Source organism: Macrosteles quadrilineatus, unplaced genomic scaffold, assembly GCF_028750875.1.
Source record: "Macrosteles quadrilineatus isolate MER2022 unplaced genomic scaffold, UCM_ALF_1.0 Scaffold_2__2_contigs__length_208266976, whole genome shotgun sequence".
Taxonomy (NCBI): Eukaryota; Metazoa; Arthropoda; class Insecta; order Hemiptera; family Cicadellidae; genus Macrosteles; species Macrosteles quadrilineatus.
Window position 1 is genome coordinate 7,493,302 of NW_026542595.1, and position 14,733 is coordinate 7,508,034.

Below are 14,733 nucleotides of genomic sequence, written 5' to 3' on the forward strand. Positions count from 1 at the left end.
GAGTGAGGCAATTGCATTTTGCACTCGAGTTACACATTATATTTTTCGTACGGTTACCATAAAACAAATAAATTGGTAAAGAAACGTGACATATTTTTACACAGAAGTGAACTTTTAATATTACAGCCAGTGCTGCCAACGTATTTCGCGCGCATACGACCTTGTCTGCATGTTACGCGCTCACTATTTCGTGCCTTCACGTTGCAAATCTGGAGTGAGTGAGACAAAGTAATTAGAGCGAGACAATGTTAACATTGTCTCACTGATGAGCGAATTGGCCACTTTGCCAAATCAAATCAGTGAGAGAACATGTGCATTGTTAGGTGTAGGAAAAGTAAATATTTTAAAAAATTTTTGCCATGAAAACAATAAATCGTTTGTAAATTTACGAGCATGTGTGGAATTGATATTAAAAAGACATCTTTGAAAATTTAGTTTTATTTGAAACATAATCACTACAGTAATTAAGTTTTTAATTTTGAAATGATAAGATGTAATACCTAACTAATGGACTTTATCTACTACATCCACTCTAAGTTTAAGCAGGTTGAAACAGCTCGATTTTCGGCTTAGGCCTAAGTCGCTGTTCGCGTGGGTTTGATCTCTGGACATCAAGGACCGATCCCCTGCTCTCTACCACTAGATCAGCCTACTCCGGGGGTAGAACCGACCTAAGTTAATAGCTTCCACAAAAACTCTTGAAATTGTTTAAGTTAATGTTTTTTTTTTTATTTGAATTTCCAAAGAATCTAAATTTCTTGGAATTGCTTTTGGAATCATACACGGATTTAAATAAATTCGACTAGGGCTTAGTGATGTGTTATATGTCCAATGATTGAAACATTTATTTATTATTTATATTTTGTTATGTTGTATTTCACACGGAAATGCTGTACACATGCTCCTTATTATAACCAATCCAAATAATTCTTGCGTTGACAAAATGAATACAAACAATAACAAAGAGTAAAGAGTTTGTCCAGAAATATCCTATCCCAACGTATGGTAAAGTGATGCATGGGCGGGACAGGTCAAACTGTAAAAAGTAGAACAAACTAAACAACTAACTAGTTACAACTACAGGAAAATTAGGTTAATTAAAAGCCGTACCTCCTCAATGAAGTTTAAAATCAAGTTAAAGTAAGGAAATGTGTATCAAACTTCAAGCCTTCAAGCTCTTAAATTGGGTTAAGTTTTCGTCAAACTTAGACTACTCAAGGTTAATGAAAAGCATTTTTATATGGATCAGTGGTAGAAGCTTTAAAGTGTTAAACTTTTATTTATAAACTTTATTTAAATGTTTTTTGTTTCGTACAGCTCCATGGAATAACTCCTTTAAATTAAATAATGTGTTAACAACAATTAATAATGGAAGGAATATAACTGTAGAAACACTATATTACTTGTGTTGTAATAATTTTAGCAACAACATATTTTAAAGCCAATCTCTATTACCATGGATAAAATGTCAACGGCAACGACACGTGGATTTCCACATTATTGAGTAGGTGAATTATTTAGGAGGTTTAGGTTGGGATTGATACTTTTCACATTCGTTTGACGGTTTTAATATGTAAATATGTTTGAATTAAACTATGTTTTACATTGATAGAATTAATAAAATGTTCGTGGGTTCTTGTGATATTGACATAGAGTTAATAGTCAACAAGGGATTGTCGATGTCAAAGCATCCAGTATAGATTCGGTGTTTTGTTACAGAAAATATTAGAAAGCAGATTTTCCCAAATATTTAAATCGGAGAAAAGCTTAAACTTATTACCATTATTAGTAGGGGAAGTAGCGGATAATAAAGTTATTTAACCTGTTCAATATATCAAGCTTATTATTTATGCTTTTAAGTTAGTGTAAACTGGTCCGGCCTACTGTCAAATTGTGATAAATGTTTACAGCAGACCTATCTTATATCTGCAATCGAATCTTAAACCACTGTTCTTCGGAAAAGTAAACTGACACTGAAACCCTATTCTGATTATTTTAGCTAAATAAATTTCAGATTGTTATATTTATTTAGTTAAATCATTATCCTTTGTGCTTTAGCTATAATTTATGTCTTAAGACTTTCGAACACATATAAAATATACTAGATCAGTAAACCTAAATTAAACAAATTTGTCTCAAGGTAGAATCTAAATATAGTGATTATAGACAAATTATTTTTAACTGTAAGCGCTGATTACCAGATATGACAGACATTACAATAACTATTTTACTGCAATGAGAAAACCTGACAAAAGAGAGACGTACTTCAATAAAACATCGCTGCTTTCGGAAATCGTGAAATGTTCAGCCTCCAACAAAACCACTTCAATACATAATCTTGTTTGTAGTTTAAAAAGCTTTTTTTAATATGTTTTACCTTCGTCAATACAGATCACAATTTATAACTGTAGTCCTATGTTATAACGGTCGTATTGACATTATAATGCCATCATCTGACACATGAATATTTAGTCTAAAGCTAATTCGTTGAAGTCAAAACACATAACACGTAAGAAAATGTACAAAATCAAACAGGTTTGTCGCACACACTGTACATTCACACCGGTAGACATTGCCGCAATTTGAGTTTTGAGAAAGGCATTCAAATTATTTCGTTGTACCAGTATTATATACAGCTCAGAAGATAAAACGTGGATTTTAATTTAATAAATCGATTTAAACTTAAAACAACCGTAATTGACATTTTTCAATTCTTCGACATGATTTGAAATTGTCTTTAAATATATAATGGAAAATTACCATTTAGCGACAAAACGCTTCGATATTAAAAAGAAATGTTCATGCAATTTCACGAATATTATAAGAGACTTGGGTGTAATAATATTAGGTTAGGTAAAAGCTTAGATAATGTAAGAAAGCACACAACCCACCTGCTCTTATATGAAACCTTACGAGATTTTGTTGCAAGGAATATCATATTAAGGAACAGTATATTATATTACAAAGGCAAACCAAATTATTTCATAGCCATGAACATTTTTTAAATAGTTAGAAAATGAAGTGTAATCGATTACCTGCCAAACATATTTTTAATTTCCAGCAAAAATTCAATATCACATTTACATTAATTTAGAATAATAAACAGATTATAAAAATTAATTGGATTTACATCAAAACTAAATATACTAGGTACAGTACCACAATTTGATCAACCATGTGAAATGAATTATTAATATTGTTATCTTGAACTTGGCCTGGCAATTATTTGAATTTTAAAAAGGAAGTAGTCGTGTCATCTGCTTCAGTTAAACTGTACCGGAATATGTCGTACGAATGTGTAAATGTTAGGTACTGCTTACAAGATATAATTCCTTAATTTTAATTTTTGGTATTTAATTATTTAAAACTAAAATTGTCAATTCTGTAAACTCTAAGCCAAATCAAATGCACTAGCCTATAGTAGTATCTATATAATTAATACGCTACATGAAACTTTGTCGGTTGAACTCCTCCGCCATTTCTTAACCGATTTTATCCATTGACGTCTCATTGGAAAGAGCGTGTCGCTTAGATTTGCAAACTGGCCTTACATTTTTGAAAACACCCCTTGGGGTCTGCCCCAGTGGCTTTGAAAGTTCCCGTGTTATCCTTATGGAGAACATAATTGTTTACATTTTGATCAGCTGTATAATTTAATTGCTGTTATTTATTTTGCAATTCAATGAAACGCATTGAGTACATTTATTTACTATTTGAGTTTGTGTAAACATAACCCCAAGACGGATCGTGTTAGTATGGTTGTATCTTAAATTTGTGCGTTTATCGTTGTTTTGTGTAGCTATAATTTGTTTATTTGTTGTTTTTCTTTTAAATGCCCCCGACGCGACGACAACGAAACATAGACAGGAGGCGTAACCGTGATAACGACCGCAGCTACAGAACAGTGGCGCGTAATAGGCTTAACTCATCACAGTCAGCACCTGACCCTGGACAATCTCAACTATTAAGTTACAAATGCGCCCTAACACTACCCCAAAACGACTTTTCGTTCTCAATTGGCCCTCACTGACCTGTGTTGCCTGTACAGCGAGGCATTTTGAGAAGGAGAAAACCGGCTGGAATGCTTTAGGTTTATGAATAACGAAGATAAACATGGTCTGAGTTACACTCCGGTAATCTTTGAGTCGACTCTTTTAAACTCATTGTAAATATGACTGTTGTTCGTTTTGAAATAACTCCTGTAATACTTTCCAATTGCTCGAATTCGAGCAACATGTACACTAGTATGGATAATAAGTTGCAAGTTGCGATGACGGCTTGATCCCCCAAGAGTCTTCGTTGAACTTAATAGTAGTATAGCTTAAAGTGGGCTCCAAACCCAACATATTATACCATGGCAATATCACTTAATTTTACGTTATAAGTGATGGTTGGTATTGAGACCGGACGAGGCCTGTAGGACAGACGTTCCACGGTACAACCACCGCCATTGTCGCTATAAATGATGGTACCATAGATAATTATGGTATTAATAAATTTGCGAGTTTCATTAGTGAGTAAGGAATCATAAAGTAAGTGGGATAACATTTTTGGGACTAGATTTTATTTTATCTGTGTTCTGAAATAAACATTGTTAACAGTACAGTAAACATTGTAGGAAACATTGTATACAGTAACATACAAAATAGTGTTTAGAGACAAACATAATAGACTAAGCTCAATATCAATTGAACATGGAGTTCGTGGAACTATGTACTGTATCGGTAGTTGAAGGTTCAAATGTGGTATGACCATAAGCTACATAAATACTACTACTTTTCTATTCCACAACAACGTGATAAATGAAAATACTAAAGGAATATAGAAAATATGATAAGCAAACCAATTCAAGTAAACACCGCAAAAGGTTCATGCACAAAACATACCTATTCACATTTATAAACATATTTTGAAATTTATTTTAATTTAGGATTTATTAACGCAATTAATAAATGTGAATTTCATTTTTAACTTAGATTATAAATACAGTCATTACTATGATAGCTTGTTATATAATGTGGTATTCTCTAATATTCATACAACTATTACACTGCAACTCTAAATCGGTAATTTTTACATGACAGTAAAATAAAATTTCTGCTTACTGATAAAACTGTAGACGATTTCACTGTATTGTAGATTTTTATTTTATTGAATGGAAAGAAATTCAAACTTCATTGAATTGCTGAGTGCATTCAAAGTATTCAACACAGCAAGTGGACTTAATTTTCCCTGGAATAAGTTAACTTTGATTCGTATTGTATTGTTTAGATTTGATTCATTGGTGGTTAAATAATATATATATATATATATATATATATATATAGTTTTCATTTAGGTATTCTTTTTGATTCGTGTGAGGATTGGGTAATTAATGGTAAATGGAAATATTTTGGCCCAATGTTAAAGTATTAAATGGAATTGCTAATATAAAGGCTGATATAAAAATATAAGGGTAGTTCATATTTATTTATACCTAAAATGGCGTAAAATGTGACGTTACCCAACCGATAGCTGTATAATATTGTATAACTTTAGTTATATAAATACCACAATGGCTTATTCTAATCACATTTACTTTTTGTTGCAGATGGCGAAAGCAATCAGATAAAACTTCAATAGCCATGGTAGGTAAATACTTGGATTTCCAGAAACAGATTAACCTTTGACAAGCAAGCGCGAAAGAAATGTGTTTTCTGCTAAGAGTTGGAAAATTTAATTTAAAAGGACTTAACTGTGTTCAAAATAAATTGTAGTTATTTTCTTGGATGGGTACTATAAAATATGAAACTTTAAATAATCTAAGTAAGGTCAGTTCAATAAAAGAAAAAAAGAAAATATTTTGATTATTTAATTACAATTTCACTGAATCAAGGCAAAGTCTATTTCAGAAATCTTTTTAGCGTTTTATTACAATTTACAATGTTAAAAGAACATCATGTTCAAAGTGACACGCCTTTCACATGAAAATCCTGCTTAGTTGAAGTTAGGACCTCATGGCTCATTCTTACATGGCCTCTAAAGAATTCCTGATCTACATTTGTCTAATCACTATAGTACAATAGTAAGAGGTTCATGGATGATGAATTTAGTAGTTGGTATTGTTTGTTAAATCAGCAAACAAATATTTTTTTGCAAGGAATTCATACATTGTTTTAACAACAAATGATAATTTTTAAAGCGCATAACTGCTCAACATGGAGAATAATAAATAATAAAATAAAAAATAATGGAATAATAAAAGGTACACAGTGTAAGATGAAAATGGACAGAATTCCTAGTATTTGTCAAGGATAACCAGACAAAAACAAGGTAATACATTTTCGTCACTGACGCAAGAAAATCCTCGCATTTCACATACCAGAAACGGGTTTTGCTAAAACATCTTAGTGAAATATTTTATTTTATTAAATACGATGTATAAAATTCATTTTTAAATCTAAAAATTTTATATAATAACCAAGCCAGCGATAGGCCTATAGAAAGTTAATGTGGTAATTTTTACGCATAAAATATAGACCTTTATTTCTCAGAATTTCTAAATATTTTAAACGCTAATAATTATTTAAATGATATACATAAATTAACTAGAACATGATCACTGCTTATTATTAAGATGATGAATTATAACCACACCTTTTTAAGGTTGATTACTAGTTAAACTACAGTGAACTGTAATAAATCCCTAAATTTATATCCAAATATATAAATTGTGTATTTCTGAAGGGTATTTGAGAAAGAAACATCTTACATATCTAAAAGCAAACAAATGCCAACGGTTAAGTAAATATAATCTTAGTACAAATATTCAAATGTTCCTCAGCAAGATACTTAAACCTGGTCTTTCGGTGTTCCTACAACTAAGCTCTTTTTCATACACATGCGATAAGCTTTTCCTCTTACTATACAAATTTACAACACTAGCATTTAAATACACTATGGCAGTGTTATACTCTTATATAAGCATCTAGTATTCAGCTCACAGTTATCTGTATTGCAATGAAATGTTAAACATGCGTAAAATGATTATTTTTTAAATCCCCGAATAAAAAGTAGGCTACTAACATATTGCATGTATAAAAATGTACTCTTCATTTAGTATGTTACATACCATTATTGCCATGAATTGTCTCTGGGAAGACAAGTCTGTTTATATTCCAGGAGCCAGGATACCCCGATGGCAGCGAGCAGGATGTCTACGTACAGCAAAGGAAACAGGATTGTCTCCTGCGAATACACAACTCTACTGGCTCTGGTGGGTTGTGTATATTTTAAACTGATAAGGCATTCCTTTAATTTTAAGTAATACAAATAATATCCAAAGATAAAACTAACAATACTTATTTCCTAATAAATAAATAAGCGTTTGCTCAAAAGTAAAATGTTGGTTTTGGTTTGGTTTGTGTAAATATGTAGGGTATTTCATGTGTAAATAGGGAGATTACAAATTTAATTGTAGTTTTTGGAAAGTTTAAGGGCTACTGTAAAACTATTAAATCACTGGATAATAAGAAGTCTAACAAGCAACAATACTCGGTAAAATCGAGTAGTTTATACTTATATTGTTATAGTTTACAAGACTATTATAAAGGGTGTATATTACCTCTCTACCGACATTTAAGGAATCATTCTTGAACCACACACAAACTTAAATATTACATTAACTATTTAAACAAATTAAAAGTATCAGTAGAGGCGCCTTTTTGTTTATAAATAAAATTTTTAATTGATAATGACATTTTGTAATGAATTTATTTTTTTATGTAGATAAATAACACAGAGGCAGATTTTTTTGGAATTTTAAGACAGTATTCGGATTAAAAATGGCAGCCATTCAAAATATTCAAGCTTTAATACTACACAAATTACATAGGCAAAAGAACTACCGTATGAATGTTTTATTTAGACAATTTTTTTGGAGATTTTTTAGTGCAGACCAAACTTTGGAATATCTGTTCATTGATAAGGGAGAAAACTCATTATAAGACATTTGGTATCAAACCCAATATCTTGACAGCTTTCCCGAAAATCATCGTTTAACTCGAATTCCTCCTACTTTAAAAATGCATCAGGCGTAGCTAGTATGAAAAAATATTAAAAAAAAACATAAATGAAATAGTTGACATTATTCACCGATTTTGACCAGTTATTACTTAGTGGTGACTGTCACTAAAAATCATTTAGGTACTGAAGAATAATTTTTTTTATTATTAGTTTCTGCATTATTATTATTTAAAAATAAAGACTGGATTGGTTTATTAATACTTTGTTCATATCCTTAACACTAACTATTCAATGTTTTTTTTTATATTTTTGTGTGATAAATTTTGTTTTAATGCGCTTCCAACTTGTTACCAATTACCAACATACAAACTTTTTGATTTGTTAGAAGTTACAAAAATAATAAAAAAATTGTCTCTGCATATAAGAATGGTTCGAGGAAAATGAACATCTTGAGTAACGTTGGAAGACATATTTCATTTTATCAGTTTGTGTCACCGAAATATACTGTATTTTGAGAATGAATTTATTAAATTACAAAAACAAAAACACCGTAATAGTTAGTTCTAGGTAGTTAGTGGCAAGTAAATATGTTTTCTGTGTCAGTAAGTTTGAATATTAAATATTGTTTCTTTAATGATTGGTTTATTATTTCTAGTATTATACTGAATTTTGAAACATATTTAGCGTTTTTTCACAGCAAGTTGAATGATTATAAAAAATGAGTTTAAGTCTCAAGCCTCAATCTCAAATCTCAAGTTCAGTGAGCTCTCGATTAGTATTAGTTCTATTGTAAGTCTTGACCTAAACACAATATTGCACCTGCAAAACATGTTCCATAACGTACGCTTGGTATGTAAGGGAGTAAACTGTATTCTATTCTACAGCTGAACACTGTCCCCGGGTGTGGGACGGGATGTTGTGTTGGCCCCCAGCTAGACCTGGGACTGTCATTACCCTCCCATGTCCATCGTACATCGTCGGCTTCAACCCCCAGGTAACTAATAATATTCACATATACAATGAGCAAACCATAGCTGAAAGTTCGATTATGCTACACATATGTGATTGTAAAAAATACTTTTAAAAAACAGGGTTCAATATTTGCACGAACAATTACTAATATAGCTTATAATTGCTTTGGATTAGACATTTTACTAATGGTGAATAAGGTAATATTTAAGTCCGAACTCATCTACGTAACTTCCTCATGACCATGAAAAAAACCTGCACCTTCCTAAAACCAGAACTTGACTCAAACCTATCGTTCGTTGTACCCTGAGTTTCAAGACCCAAGAAACGAGCTAGCTACCTCGATCTAGTAAGTGTCTCTGTGCCTTCAACAAACGTCATCTTTGTTCCACCTCAACCCTTGAGAGACTATATTCCCCCCTCTGCACCTCTTCAATCGTCCTGACCTTACTTACCCATCCACCCTTACTGACACCCCCATACCATAACATCTAAAGCTAATAAGCAGCCGCAAGGTGAGCATTACAACTAGCATACCACCTGCTCTCTGGAACAGGAACATAGATGCCTACGTCACCAACTCCATACCACTCTGCGTCTACGTCTGACGGAATACTGCTCTGTTGTCTGGTCTCCTTATCAGTCTTTGCACATCGATATACTAGATAAGATACAAAGAAGATTTATTAGACTGATTGGTCTTAGACTGGGGTACCACTTTCAGGATGTTCCTATTATCACCCTGGAGAAATACTATGATCTGCAACCACTCAGTCTGAGAAGGAAATGTTACGACCTGCAGTTTCTCTTCAAACTCGTGAATGGTATCATCGACTGCACATCTTTGCTGAATAATATAGAATTCTCTGCCCCTAAAGGAACCAGATCCAAAACGTTATTTGCCAGAGGATTCCAAGCAAGGAATTACTCCTACCATCATGGGTTGTCAAGGTTGCTGAGGATGGGTGGAGAGGCTTCGACTCACATTGACTTCTTCGGGATTTCTTCTTCCTCATTCAAGACAGACGCCTCAAGATATTTACAAGGGAGAACATCTTAGAAGCATTTTCCTGCCCTCCTGTGGGAACAAGTGATGTGTAGTTCTTGTTTAGGTGGTGCCTTTAAAGGGCCACACCTTAGTTCTGTTTTGAGGCTGGTGTTACCTCAGCAAGGTGCAGTGCAATATAGGTGGTGCCTTTAAAGGGCCACAAATGAAAGTTGGTGCTTTTTAGCATGGTGTTTGGTGTTTGACACAGTGTTCTTCCCATGTCATGCATGCACACACACACACATACTCCCACAAATTATACTTTTGTTATTACTTTTGTAATATTTTACTGTCTTTTGTTATTATTTTCACAGTTTATAATTTGTTATCTTTGTTGCCATAGTCTATTTTGTTGGTCTTATTTAATCGTTGTTGTTATTGCCTGTTGTAAAGTTACCGTCATTACTGCTTGTTACTTGTTACCATTATTACTAGGCATAGTCTTCTTGTTGTTATTTATTGTAGTTTTCAGGTCCCACTCATGTAATTATTGCCAGCTTCCTTATTTATTATTATTGCACGATTTTTGCACATACACACACACTCCCACAAATTATACTTTTTTAGTACTTCTGTAATATTTTGCTGTCTTTTGTTATTATTTTCACAGTTTATAATTTGTTATCTTTGTTGCCATAGTCTATTTTGTTGGTCTTATTTAATCGTTGGTTGTTATTGCCTGCTGTAAAGTTACCGTCATTACTGCTTGTTACTTGTTACCATTATTACTAGGCATAGTCTTCTTGTTGTTATTTATTGTAGTTTTTAGGTCTCACTCATGTATTTATTGCCAGCTTCCTTATTTATTATTATTGCACGATTTTTGAAACCACTATTATTAACTTATTATTTGCTACTTATGTATAGTTCATAGTTTGACAAAATTGTATTAATGGAGAAACCGTTGGAATAAATAAATAAATAAATAAATAAACCACATCTCACATACTTCTTTAACCTTCTCAACGTGAAGTATCTCGACCGTGCCCTCATCTATAAGATGCTTAAACTGTTTTCCAACCTTGTTTCACCGATTGCTCAGGTTTCACAATCACACAAGTTACCAATCTATCAAATCTAGAAGTATTTATACCTATTGCTAGCCTTGTGGCACCTTGTTAGCACCCTAGACTTATGTATGGGAGGAACGGGTTGGATTTCCGGCACATCCACAACCCGTAGGTTTGGACCGCGTTATTTGAATACTCTGTATAACTCTCCTATTAACTCTCCTGTAAAAATTCCACTGGCGTAGACATCAAGAAGCAATATAACAAACCACAACAGCAAAAACCAAACACTACACCATTCGCCATAACCTTTTGCTGATGCGCTCTCAAAAATCTGTATCCAAATTATCCAACCGTTGTTCTAATATACTGTAACAACTCAATATTTTCACTAATATTTTTTTTTAATAGAATAATTTAATTTCCACCATATGTTTTTCATTTTATCTAAATGTCAATCCCTTTTAAAACCATATATAGTAATTAATTGTCCATGCAGACCAATAGGTAATCAATTTAATACAATACGATATAGAAATTTTCAAATAACATAATTTCATGTAAATATATAATAGCCTATAACTTTTGTAACAAAATTGCTTCAAATTCTATATAATTTTATTTAAATAACTTTTCAAAATTATAATTTAGCTCTCTAGCAAATGAAATTTGTTATAATATATGTGTGGACAGTGACCTTTAATTTTATATTATTAAGTCAGCATTGACATATGTGAGTGCAACAATACATCAGACCATCATCACTTCCAATAGAACCAAGATAGTATGCAGATGTAAACTGAATACTCCATATTTAATATCAAAATTTTATAAAAAAAAGTACATTATTCGGACAAAATTAGTGGAATTTGTTGAAAGAAGACCCATCCTTGTTACGAACATTCATCATTTATAACATCAAGAACTTTACATCAAAGAAGACATCAATTTTGGTGAGATTACTCCAATAGACATTTTCCCCTTTGGAAGCCATTAACACTTTTTTTTTAGGCCTAACCTTTGGACATTTATACTTAAATTTAAAGTCAAGAACTAATAGAAGCTTAACTTATTCAGAACTATTATTAATTCAACCAATCTATAATTCGAACATATTTTATATTTTAAAACAAAATTTAATTAGGCTTATATCACAAGATTAAATTCAAATGCCGCTCGATCACCCCACCTGAGATAAAGATCCTTGCAGTAAATTATAACATTGAACCTAAATAATTAAAACCATTGTAATAGGCCTAGCCTAAAATTTTTCAAGTAAATTCATCTCCCACTGTTTGTACAATTTATTGTGAACCCCCTTTCTTTTCTTTACTATCAGTTTTGTATTATAATTAATAAATTTAAGTTTCGAAATTGTACATGGAGTTTCCATTGTAGATTAAGTTGAAGGTTGATTACAATACAATACAGTACTCATCATTCGTAACACACAGTGCCTATCAAAGTTGCTAACCTATGCAATACTGAAGTGTACAAAGTCCTTGAAATTTATGGTAAAAAGATTCATTCCATTGGACATTTAGAAATCCCTTTTCTATTTGTTGCAGAAGTAAGTTCTCTCCATTTAAGTTTGTAATCACACTTACTCATTACTTTCAAACCGTGCTTTTATGCAAACTGGATTCATGTTAAAACACACAAAAATAAATTTTCTTTATTAAGCTTGATAAGGTGCTACTCTTTTCTACATCCATAAGAATTTGATAAGAAAAACATAATTATACACAATGGTAAAATAAACGTCGTCGTAATTAGGTTTTAGCTTTGAAATGCCAAACTTGAAGAGCTAAAGAAATTATACTATTAAAAATGAAATCACTATTCAAGAACTTTACCCTTTCATCAATTGTTTATTTTGCTTACAATATAAACCAGTGCCTTGTATATCGACGACGAATATTAATAACTATACACAATACATCACTTTGAATTTTGATCCAAGATGATAATATAAAAACAGAAAACTGATCCAATCCCAAAATCTCTTTCTTTCCCATATGAATGGTCAATAATTTATCTGTGTTGAATGCATTGTATGATTTTAGACAACACTTTGAAACTATATTATAGGTAACTCTTTTCTATTTGATGTGTTTCAGTACCACTCATAGATTCTGGTTAGCAAGATTATTCAGAAGCTAAGTTGACCAAACGTGTTTTCAAAATGCAACACAAAATACTGTAGCGGTAGAAAATGAAAAAAAGTATAATGAGATTTTACTCGCTGCACCGACAGATTCTCACATGCCACGAAAAAGGACAATTACTCAGATTGTATCAAAGCCTTTGAACAGACTAGTGCGCAAAGGTTTTAGTGTTGAGTGGCTTCCTTTCATGTTTCTAGTAACATATTTAACCAGCTTCAATAAGAACGATGGAATTCAAGCAATATGTTTGCTGGATTCCCATATGAATCGCAAAAATGTCAAGTATTTTATCGAATACGATGACAATAACGTCAATAAAATGAGATAGTTGTTGTCTTAAATTGAGAGAAGGTCCACTGGAAACATTTTTATAAATATAATTGTAATGCTAATCGTTAAGGTGAACATCTTCAATAATATACTTTGTTGTAACACCTAGATCATAAAACACTATAAAACTAATAAAAACTGTCTGGAATAGAAAATTCATATAATATTATTGGATTAGTATTTCATTTGTTATCTGAAAAAAGTACTAAAACATAACGATGTAGTAAGTCGACAATCTACAGAACGTAAACCTTTAATTACAATATAGAGGAAATTTAAATGATAAAATATTGTCTTGGTAGCCCAAGAAATGAGGATGTACATCTACAAAAGCATTTTGCCCGTTAGTTATTGTGTTTACATTTTATGCAACTGAACTAGCTATATAGTATTTAACTTACAGCCCTGGGAAAATTATGATTTCGTTTTCATATAATAACTAATATGAAAATAGTATTTTAATACTTAAATAATTTTCATTGAAATTGCGACCATAGAAAGTGGGTATTTTAAGCCAAGTATGAGTGGAGATGAGTGTAGGACGAGTGGCGCGATCCTGGTGTGTCCAAAACATATTATGTTTAAGAATACTGAAACGGTAAACAACAGCGCTCTTCAGAATTAATTCATCCACAATGCTCAACAATCTGTAATACTTTAATCTAGTTGTTTACTTCATGTCCGTAAAGGATAACCTACCTAGCTCAGAAGGTCTCGAAATTATGGTAGAAACATACAGGTTTTTAAAAACATTCTTTATTTTCATTTGTTCTTCTTAATTCCTCAGTTACTTTTTGTCTGCATACATTACCAGAAATACAGACTGCATACTGTCTTACACTACCACAAAATCATACTTAGTTGATGGTTCGTCTTACTCTGTGCTATTCTGTGTTACTCTATGTCACAGAGAGTCGCCACCAAGGTTTGCACGGAGGTGGGAGATTGGTTCTTCAACAGTGGGACCAACGCTACATGGACCAACTATACACAGTGTTACACCAGTCGTATGACCAAAGTAGTCACAATCCTATAGTTACACTGTGTTATTCTCTATTACTCTATGTCACAGAGAGTCGCCACCAAGGTTTGCACGGAGGCGGGAGATTGGTTCTTCAACAGTGGTACCAACGCTACATAGACCAACTACACACAGTATTACACCAGTCGTATGACCAAAGTAGTCACAATCCTATAGTTACAC

At 32.2% G+C, this 14,733-nt stretch overlaps 1 protein-coding gene across 1 annotated transcript in view; it reads left to right on the forward strand.

Moving 5' to 3' along the window:
• The window catches only part of LOC128987563 (parathyroid hormone 2 receptor-like), a 102,429-nt gene extending 87,759 nt beyond the window's left edge, over positions 1-14,670 (forward strand). The window contains exons 2-5 of the mRNA XM_054408470.1: positions 5,591-5,627; positions 7,162-7,255; positions 8,889-8,998; positions 14,602-14,670. Coding sequence (XP_054264445.1) covers positions 5,625-5,627; positions 7,162-7,255; positions 8,889-8,998; positions 14,602-14,670 — 276 coding nt within the window. The 5' untranslated portion in view covers positions 5,591-5,624. The remainder of the gene's footprint in view (positions 1-5,590; positions 5,628-7,161; positions 7,256-8,888; positions 8,999-14,601) is intronic.
• Positions 14,671-14,733: the final 63 nt, after the last annotated feature.